This window comes from Pseudorasbora parva, chromosome 23 (assembly GCF_024679245.1).
Source record: "Pseudorasbora parva isolate DD20220531a chromosome 23, ASM2467924v1, whole genome shotgun sequence".
Classification (NCBI taxonomy): Eukaryota; Metazoa; Chordata; class Actinopteri; order Cypriniformes; family Gobionidae; genus Pseudorasbora; species Pseudorasbora parva.
In genome coordinates, this window is record NC_090194.1 from 6,735,952 (window position 1) to 6,746,553 (window position 10,602).

Consider the following 10,602-nt stretch of genomic DNA (forward strand, 5'->3'; position numbering starts at 1 on the left):
TTGTTCCGCATGAACCAAAGATTTGTTAGGCTGAGTTTCTAAGAAACTATTTTTCATGAAAGCAAGAAACAATGATGAGGTCACAAAATGTGTTTTTACTATAAAACTATTAACAGAATATCAGATTGATTCGGACAGTGACACACATTAGCGTAAAGGAAAGTTATAATCACACAAAAGATTATTTGCAGTTAAATTTCCATCCTTGTTCACCAAATTTTGATACGGTGAAATGCACTGGCATGTCATGACAATAATAAAAGGAAATCACTGTATATTTGTGTAGAGACGTCTGAGCAAGATACATTAAACAAGTTCTGTTTTCTCTACGCATCCTCTTCATCACTTCCTGCTAAACTGCTATCGGTCGACAGCATTCCTCCTTCCTCTTCATCTTTCTCCTCCTGTGGTTTTGCGGCGCTTTCGCTTATACCCTCCTCCTGTCGAGTCGGTTCTGCTCCTTCTTGTGTGCTGAGATTCTGTTGTTCTGCTGCTTCTTGTGTGCTGGAATTCTGTTGTTCGGCTGTTTTTGAAGGGTCGGGATTAGCTCCGTCAACCAGGAAAGAGGACCAGCTTTTCAGTCTCTCTTCTCGTTCTCGTGAGGTTTCCTCAACCTGCGTGGCCAGAGTCAAAAAGTGAGGCAGAGGAAAACAAGCAGAAGAGAACAGAAACCTTTTAAACCAATTTTTTGTTCTATAGCAAGCATTTATAGAACCATCTTAAAAGGACAGTTCCCCAAAAATAAACATTCTGTCATTTAGTCATCATTTCTTTGTTCTGCTTAACACAAGGGAAGATATTTTAAAGAAAGTGTGTTACCAGGACGCTTTGGGGCCCCACTGGCTTCCATAGAAGAAAAAATAAAATAAATGCTATGAAAGTCAATGGTGCCCCAGAACATTTCAGTTTCCCACATTCTTCAAAATATTTTCCTTTGTGTTCAACAGAAGAAAGAAATTCACACAAGTTTGGAACAACTTGAGCATGAGTAAATGACAGAATTCAATTTTTTGGAGTGAACTATCCCTTTAAAGATGAGATGAAATCTAATTGAAAAGTGTTATATTTTAGTATTGTTAAGATAATATTATACAAATTTTTATGTTTTAAATTTGTATAATTTTTAAATGACTTTATAATTTATTTTAGTACATACAGTTAAAATAAATTACAATTATTATTGCCAATATTGCCTTAGCAACTAGCTAAAATAAACTATTTAAAAAAAATATTTTATCTAATTTAACATTTATTTTAAGTAACAATATTTTATGGTTTTCATTCAAATGTATTAATATCTTGAACTAGTTTAAGCTAAATTAATCATTTGGTGTTTTGTATTTTTATATTTTATTTTATTTTTTATTATATAAAAAGTCCATGTAGTTTTTAATACCTTTATTTTAGTTTTAGTAAATTGTCATACATTTAACAAAATGTTTTTTTAATGATATTAGTTTAAGTCTACTATGTTAACCCTGAAACTGACCCCAATAACTTTCTTAATACACATCTCTGGTCCAATTGTGCAAGTGATTCCAAAGAAAAAAATGTTTTGCCTTTGTTTTATATAATATGTCCATATAGTTTTTTAATAGCTTATTTCAGTTTTAGAAATTTGTTAAATAAAAAATGTTTGTATTAGTTTATTTAATGTAATACATTTACTTTTCTGATGACATCGTGTAGCCTGTAGAGACTGTTGGATAATGTTAAAAAGCCAAATGGCTATTTAGAGAAACACTATGTATGTAACACCCACTTCTCATGATTTAGCAAATTCCTGACTGATAAACTAATGTCCCTCCCTATATTGCTCTCCTCTTTAAATATCCTGATTCAATCAGAAAAACATCAGATTGAGGAAGTACTCATTGATGATGATTTAAAACAGCCTGAGTATTTTACCTGGTAGTCAGTTACACCGTCCCACGGCTGTGCTGATAGTTTCCTCCCTCCAAACCAGCGTCCATTCAGAGCCGCTTGACACATGTCCGCCTCGTCAGGTTCCTTAAAAGCCACAGATGCCACTCCATCAGGGTGCCTCTGTTTCCAGTGGAAGAAAGCAAAGAGTTGAGTGTAAGAAATAGCACCAAAAAAAAGATACATTTGAATGCTGACTTGTGCAAACAGAATTAAGTTATCGTACTAATTGTGGACAGAAGTAAAAGAGGACTTACATCGAAGATGATGACCTTCTTCACTTGGCCGAATTTCTCACATTCTGTCCGCAGATCATCTCTGTACTCATTCAGAACCAAAGGATCCTCCTGCGGGAGACAGATGGTGCAGCTCATCAACATTATCAGTTAAAACATTAGGTTATATTTATATTCTTCATTATTTTAAGGTGCACTGCGTAACTTTTAGCGTAATCTAAAATGGCGTTTTCACTGTAAGGAGATCTGTGGTGTACGTAGATAGAAATGGCTAATTCCAAGATATTAAATACATAACGGTCCATTATGTAAGATCCACTGAATGACACAATGACATGTATACTCCACTGAAAACATAGTAATGTATATAATATTGTATTTCTGTCAATAGATCCTCATAAGTATTACACACTGCAGCTTTTTTTTTTAAATCTAAAAGCTTATGGTTAAAAGATTGAAATGGCCTATGTAGACAATTATAAACTGTGCCTAACCATTACTAAAATGTTAATTAAAAAATAATAATAATAAAGGAAAAGCAGCCTCACAAGTTGTATTGTTCATGTGAACCCCTTTGAAATGTTTAAAAAGCATCCCAGGATGCACTTGATGATGTTTGTTTTAGTTGTTGAAATGTCCAGTGTGCAGAGCTGGGATCTAGTACACTCTTAGTGTTACGGCATATGATTTAATCACTTGCTATTATTATAAAAATACTAAAAAATACTACTAATAATAAAGAGTGATTAGGTGCATCTAAATGTTTAAATGTTCAAAAGTTTGGGGTTGGTAAGATTTTAATGTTTTTGAAGGAAGTCTCTTGCTCACCAAGGCCGAACAGTAGTGGTAAAATAATATTACAATTTAAAATAAAGATTAATTTAAATGAATTAAATTGATTTAAAATGTCATTTATTCCGGTGATGTCAAAGCTGAATTAAATTTATTTGAAACAAATCTTTGTTAATAATTTAAAAGTATTTACCGACACTTTTGATCAGTTGAATAAAAGTATTAATAATTTTATTTATTTATTTGATAAATCTTAATGATCCCAAACTTTTGAATGATAGTTAGTTAAATTAGCCATATATAGTATTTGAGGCCTATATTACTTATAGTGGAATCACAAACATAGTTTCAGTCTCATTTATTAAACTCAATTAAAAGATGTAGAAAGCATGATGTTTCTTGAATCGCAGCTCCACACCTGCATTCCTGCTCCTCTCACCCGTAAGCTGCGCCTACTTCAGGAATGCAGACAGACCTGCCTCGAGCTCCGACACAAAGAGGTTTATCGTGGTCCCGGAGAAACTAAAAAATGCTGTAGCTCTAAACTCTAACTAATCAAAAGCATTTCTGTAATTGACTTTGCACATCTTGAATACCAGTGCAAGGCTGAACTATTCTGATCTATAAAAAGTATGTTGATCTGGTTTTGGTTAGATCTAGATGTAGAAAACAGGAGGTACTTTTCATGCAGATGGCACTGAATGTAAAGTGTTGCCAGCAAAATGTTCTTTTATAACACCATCTGCAATATGTAGAAGTGTTTCCTCTGGGTGTGTTGTGCACTCTGAGACAGACTCTTACCTCAAAGTCACTGGGATGAAACATGTTTTGAATGATGAGAACTTTTTCATGCCTTTTGCGAGCATCCTTGGCCTTCTCCGGCCTCCAGTCCAGCTGCCTGATAATCATAAATGACAAAAGTGTCAGTCATGTTTACAGCCACACAAAAATATGCTGATTATGCAGAGCATTGTTGCACCATGTGTCAGAATGGACTATATAGAGCCACAGGATTCAGCTTGAAAAGGTTCTTACTTTTGTTGCTGCTGGAGCTTTTTGCGGTACTCTTTGTTCTTTTTTTTCTTCTTGTTGGCGTCATACTGTCCTTTGAGTTCGAATCGCGCCGCCTCCACATGCAGTCGGTAGCCCCGAATCTCAGACTCATCCAAGAGCCGCTCGGCAAGAGCTACAGACTCTTTCTGCAGGGAATAATCAAATAAAAAGGTTTGTCTACAAACTATATAAACACACATGTAAACCGAGTTAAATAGCTTTAAAAACTAATACCCGGTTTCACAGCTAGTCGAGACTGAAATCCATGTTTGAGCTGTTTTAACTGAAAGCAACTTGCAGTGACACATTTCAAAATATGCCATAAAACATTCACACCAGTAATGTTTGTTTCTAAGGCACATTTATAAACCTGCTACTTAAATGTCCTAATCGAACTAACCCTGGTTTAATCTAAACCCTGTCTGTGAAACCAGGCCTAAAACTATTAAAAACAGAATTTGTTCATTGAAATCAAGCTTGAAAGCTTTGTTCATTGGAATCAAGTATAAAATACAAATATTAGATAAAAAAGTTAAACAAGAATTAGAAATGCCTTGGCAGCTAACTAAAATAAGTTGAAGTACTAAAATTATTAAATATAAAAAAATATATTTTTATATAAATTATTTAAAAGTATTACAACTACAAATAAAAAAAATATATTATTAAAATACAATTAAAGAAAAATATCAAAATACTAAAAAGTCTAATAAAAATGACAAAAGCACATAACAGAATAAATAAAACTTAAATAAAAATATACAAATAAAGGCTTATTCAAAATATTAATAAATACTATAACAGTATATAGGGGTGTAACAATATATCGTGTCGCAATAAATCGCATTACAAAAATTCAACAATATGTATTGTGTACAGTTCACTCAAAATGAAAATTAGTGCGAGAGAAAAAAACCCAATCAAGATTAGAGAGTTTTAGTGTCACAGCTAAATTAAACTACTATATATAATGTTAAATATAATCTATAATAATGCAATGGGGGAATATTTCTGGGTCCTGATGCCAAATTGCTTAAAAAGTGGCCTTAATGTTTTGCACGTCAAACATGTATTTGTTTTTATTTGAAAATATATATAGAATATTTAATTGATCATAATATCATAATAACCTTCAAATAGCAGCAAAGTCCATCTCCTTTTTGGTTCCCATCCTTGTCCTTGTAGAGCTTGATTTTATATTCTTCAGTGACAGGATCACGCATGATAATTCCACATTTGGACATGATCTCCACAAACTCATCTGGAGTAATGTCTAGAGGAAGACCTAGCAGAAAGACACAGGAACTCAAAAACATGTCATGAACTGAAATGTTGATTGTCAGTTCTTATTTAAACCAGCCAGCTGTTTTAATAGGCAGATGTGGCCACTAGAGGGAGTCATACCAGTATTTACAACATGATACCAACACGCTGTCACAGACAAATCTTAAAGAGGCACTCCACCACGTTTTCATATTAAACTATGTTATTCCCTTAACTAAGACGAGTTGATACATACCTCTCTCGTCTCAGTGCGTGCACAAATCCTACCTCACATCTCTCACAATGAGTAGGTGAGATCATTTGGAAATGAGGGAGGATTTTTCAGGCGTGACTTTTTACTGCGCCGAATCGAAGTACTCTCTGAAGTGCTATTCCGCCATACATTATATTTCTCCTTTTTAACCCGCTAAGAAAAGTGCCACATTTTATTTTGTGTCACCATACTAGCTTGTTCAGCTATTCGTGTAAATGCTATCAGAATGTCACCGCGCGTCAGAGCGATTAAGTGCATGCACTCAGACGAGAGAGGTATGTATACACTCGTTTTAGTTAAGGGAATAACATGGTTTAATATGAAAAAGCGGTGAAGTATCCCTTTAAAAAGGGGCACTAAGTAACATTTTTTCAGTAAAATATCCAAAAACCACTAGGCTAGTGTTATATATTCTCTTCAATTGAGTACTTACAATATCCCAAATGTTTCCAAGTATTTGTAAATTGTGAGAAAATTGGTATTTTAACCAATGAAATGGGACGTCTGAGGAAGTCGCCTGTCAATTGCGTCATATCTGCGTTACCCTCGGTTTCCGTTTTTATTCTGCAGAAACGCTTTACTCTTAGCAGTGTTACCATTATCACAGCAGCCACCGAGCAAACGCACAGAGTAACGTCATGATATAATTTTAACACATTCAGATTAGGGCTGGGCGATATGGCCAAAATTTCATATCCCGATATAGCTCATTTGATATCCCGATAACGATATACATAAAGATATAGCAACCTTTCTATTAATTCAGTTTATGAATAGTCTATACAAAATTGCAATGTGGAAATGCAGTTTGAAATGATATACAAAACAAATAAAGGTAGTATGGACTACATTTTTATTTTATTTAGAACCTTTTTTTTAAAGCAAGACTGTTAGTAAAGTTAACACCTGCCTAGGGATGTTTACCGATGACCGTTTGACCGATGGCTGACCGTATCAACGTTAACCGATCAAAGTTGTCGGTTAAAATAAATAAAAAAGTGATCTCTAAATTAGGCTATTATAGACAGTGGACTAAACGCTACTACAGTTGGCCGTCTCATTCCAAAATCTTTTTGTGTGATTGAACATATCCCTCGCACTCAATTTTTCATAACTCGCCTGTTTGTACTTAATAAACCAATAAAAACATTTGGCGCGAGGTCACAGCGTTTGGGTTTGCGCGCTCACAAGGTTTGCAAAAAGTAAACACTCGAGGTTAGAGCCAGAGCAGACGACAGTATGAAGCGTGCATTTCGCTTAAGATGGGCTTACATTTGGAAATATATTACATCTTCATTTCAGTGGTAACACATAAGGTGTTGATCGTCTTTCTTTATTATTGTTAGCAGTAACGTTACCTCAAACTAAAGCGGCGTCTCTTCGGAGCTGTCATTTTCTTAAATGAGCCGCGGCAATGTTTCAAATGAGCTTCTAAGGCTGGACAAACGCCTTTATTTTCAACGCGATCACCTTGTACCCAAACCATTTCGAAACTAAGGAGCCATTTGTCCTCTGATTACAAACAAGCTCCTCAGCTCCGCGTTTGCGGGACTCGTGTTTCGCGCTGTGGGGGATTTTAAAAAAGTGACGTGAGTGGAAGGGAGGCTGCAGCGCGTGTGTGTGTGTGAGTGAGAGAGCGAGAGAGAGACAGAGGGAGCGCGTTTATGTATTGCATGGGCATGCCGTGGCGTGAGGTGCATCTTGACGTAAAATTCTGCCATAAACGCCTTATCGTGGCGTAAGCGATAGAGCCTTATATAAAACGATAGACATTTTCTATCGTCCAGACGATATATTTCGTCATATCGCCCAGCCCTAACTCAGATATATCTAATATGATAAACAGAGTTGTGTTACCTCATACTCATGACCAGAAAAGCGGAAATGGTGCAATAATGGCATAATAAAAGTCCCACTGCTCAAGAGGAGTGTGTTCCATTCATCTTATTAACAATCGCTGCTGCGGCCTTGCTCAGCTCCACAACACTCGGTCCTGCTCTGCTTTATAGTAACGTTAATAATCACATACATTAACATGATTTCTGCCCGAGTCCTATCCCGATTTTTTTCCACCGGCTGTGAGGAGAAGACCACATGTCCCAAGATTCTGAGCTCAAACTTAGCATCATCAAGCTACGCCTTTGTTTTGAATAGGCGACCTCTAGCGGACGGAATAGTTTAGTACACCTTTAAGCCTAATCCCAGACTGAAATGCATGTTTGAGCTGTTTTAACTGAAAGTTAATCTTAAAATATGCCAGTGCCACTGTTTTGTCTCAAGATGCACACCAGTAATGTTAACGCACATTTTTAAAAGCTACTTAAAAGTCCCCTGTCTGTGAAACCAGGCCATAGTAATTGTAATCCAATAATGGGGAAATAATTTACCTGTCACATAAACATTTGTGTTTTTGTCCTTTTCAACTTCAAACCAGCCTGTAAAACACAAGACATTTTTTTTTATTTGTTAATTCAATAATAATACTTGGTAAAGAAAAATTGACAAGTCAAGTAACCTTTTTATAGTGCTTTATACAATACAGATTGTTTCAAAGCATCTTAACAGTGATAACAGGAAAAAATCAGTTCAATATTTATTTAGTTCCATTGTAAAGACAATTCATCAATTTATTAAATTAGTTAATTTAATTTATAAGAGTCCAGCTCAGTTCGGTTCTCATAAGCTAAATAATTATGAATATTGTCTAACCTGGGTCTGCTTTTCTTTTTTCTCCTTTCTGAGCGGCCTCAATAGTTTTGTTCTGGTCCGAGTTATCTTCCGTCTTCTTGGGCTCCTCTGGTTGGGCAGGGAGAGGTTCGGCAGGAGGGCCCGCAACAGATGGATCAGGGGCCCCTTCCTCATTAAATCCATAGTTTGCCTGATATGCTGCGATGAAATCATCATTTATCTATAAAGAAACAAATAACATGAACTTACAGCGAATCGGCTGTGATCGGGTTAAAACAGACATTGTGTAAATGTGGCATTTTGTTTGTTAATGTGAGACCTTTGGAAACCATGCTCTCTTTTCATGGTCCCAGTCGTACACAGTGCCGTCTTCTGGGTCGACGTAGGTGAGTGGATCATCTCCACCCTCTTTCTTCTGTTCATACAGCTGCTGCAAACGGAGCTGCTCATGAAACTCTTTATTACCGTCCGAGTCCCCGCTCATCTACAGAAACACAGACAAGACAAAGATATCATGAGCTCTGCACATCTCAGATACCTGACAATAAAACTATAAATGTTTACTAAAATGTACTGGCAGCCAATTAAGATGAAGACATAAGAAACTCATGGATCACACCAGAAGTAAATGACTTTTGGGCATTCGGTATGAATTGAAGTCCACATCACATTATGAATAAAACTTGTATATAAATGTAGTAACATAGTATTAATGGAGTGAGACAGACTGATGTGAACTAACCTACATAATTCCACTTATGCCGATGGTGACATGATCTTTTAAGAAAAGTCCTAATCTTGTACAAGTTATTATTATGATTCATATTTTTGTTGTAGTCTTCCTTAGAGCCCTCTCTACATATACTATAATTTGATGTGAATATCTGTCTGCTAAATTAGTAGTGATGAATAAAAATATGAATAATAAAAAAAAAAAGTGAGCTCATACAAAATACATGTTATTTTTTAGTACTGTCCTGAACAAGATATTTTACATAAAAGATGTTTATATATAGTCCACAAGACATAAAAATTACTGGTTCAAAAGTTGATGAACCCTTGATTCTTAATACAGTGTGTTGTTCAATAGATAATTTTCGAAAACAAGAATTTTCAGTACCCAAATTATTTTTTTGAATAACATTGGGCAGTTTAACTGCTCAGGACAAACAAAAGAATCACAAACAACCATTACAAAAAAAACACAAATCATCCAGAGAACGACACAATATTAAGAATCAACGTTACATAAACTTTTGAACAGGGTCATTTTGTGTTTTGACTTGTGTTGACTATATGTAAACATATTCTATAAATAAATTCAGGAAAATACTAAATAAAAGAACATGCATTTTTTACGATCTCTCTTATTTTGATAAAATTTCTCACATATTCTGCAAGTAGTTCAAATACTTTTTCTTGCCTTCCACTGTAGGTCTAATAATGATTCCTTTAGCACACAGTATTTTTAGTGACTACAATAATGGGATACTGCTGTAAACATTTTCTAATTTAACGAAGACAAAACTAGAGTAACGTTATTCCATTTACAGATGAAAGTGACCTGCACTTGAAGCGCTTAACATGTCAGTCATTTTGCTACATTTCGCGGCTTCTTCTTGGAGACCTTTCCCTAACGTTACTCCATCTGGTCGCTTCTCCATCGAAAACGCTTGGCGAGGCACGACGCGTACGTGAGCGTTGCCAATAGAGACTAACATATTTATTATTATTAACGAATGCCAGATTCGGAATTGCTCACTGTGGTACAATGAGCAGGCAATAACATAACATAATAATAATTAAAATAAATACAGGGCAGCGGGCCAAATCAGTCGCCAAGCCACCAGGGACTCTCCCGGTGCTCATAGTCCGGGTGTCTGGATCATACAGACTGATGTGAACTAACACACATAAATCAGCTTATGCAGATCCGACGGGCGAACACACACCTGCTCATCGGCTTATTTAGAGAAACCGCACGGTTGAATAAAAGATGCGAGCAGCAAAATGTACACTGTTTTATCATTTTAGACAAATAAAATATAAAAGACAACCCACCTTTTACACTGCTGAGCCTCCAAAACGTAAAATTGTTGCACTTCCGAGGGCAACGCGCGAGTCCAATGCTGTGCGTCTTCCGGAATGGAACTGTCGTTCTGACATGTGTAGTTCCGCCCTAGGATTTCTCTCTCAGAACTACTAAGCGTATGCTTTTCATTCAAGTCCACTTTTACACTTAATCGCAGATTTATTATGGAAACATAAAAGTCATTTTATACAAACAAATCATACATTTACATCACCTTTGTTTAAACTACAACACCCTTTTTCTTTTTAATAATCTAAACAACCGAATATAACCTGAGCAAT

General features: G+C 35.6%; 1 protein-coding gene across 1 annotated transcript; it reads right to left on the reverse strand.

The window, feature by feature from the left end:
* Nucleotides 1-75: 75 nt before the first annotated feature.
* Nucleotides 76-10,424, reverse strand: htatsf1 (HIV-1 Tat specific factor 1). Its single transcript, XM_067433502.1, has 10 exons — nt 10,291-10,424; nt 8,549-8,713; nt 8,251-8,449; nt 7,929-7,976; nt 5,135-5,289; nt 3,987-4,150; nt 3,753-3,849; nt 2,181-2,270; nt 1,909-2,046; nt 76-614 (listed from the first exon to the last, which is right to left on the reverse strand). The coding sequence occupies exons 2-10, from the start codon at nt 8,711-8,713 to the stop codon at nt 327-329; spliced, it is 1,344 nt and encodes a 447-aa protein (XP_067289603.1). The 5' UTR covers nt 10,291-10,424; the 3' UTR covers nt 76-326.
* Nucleotides 10,425-10,602: the final 178 nt, after the last annotated feature.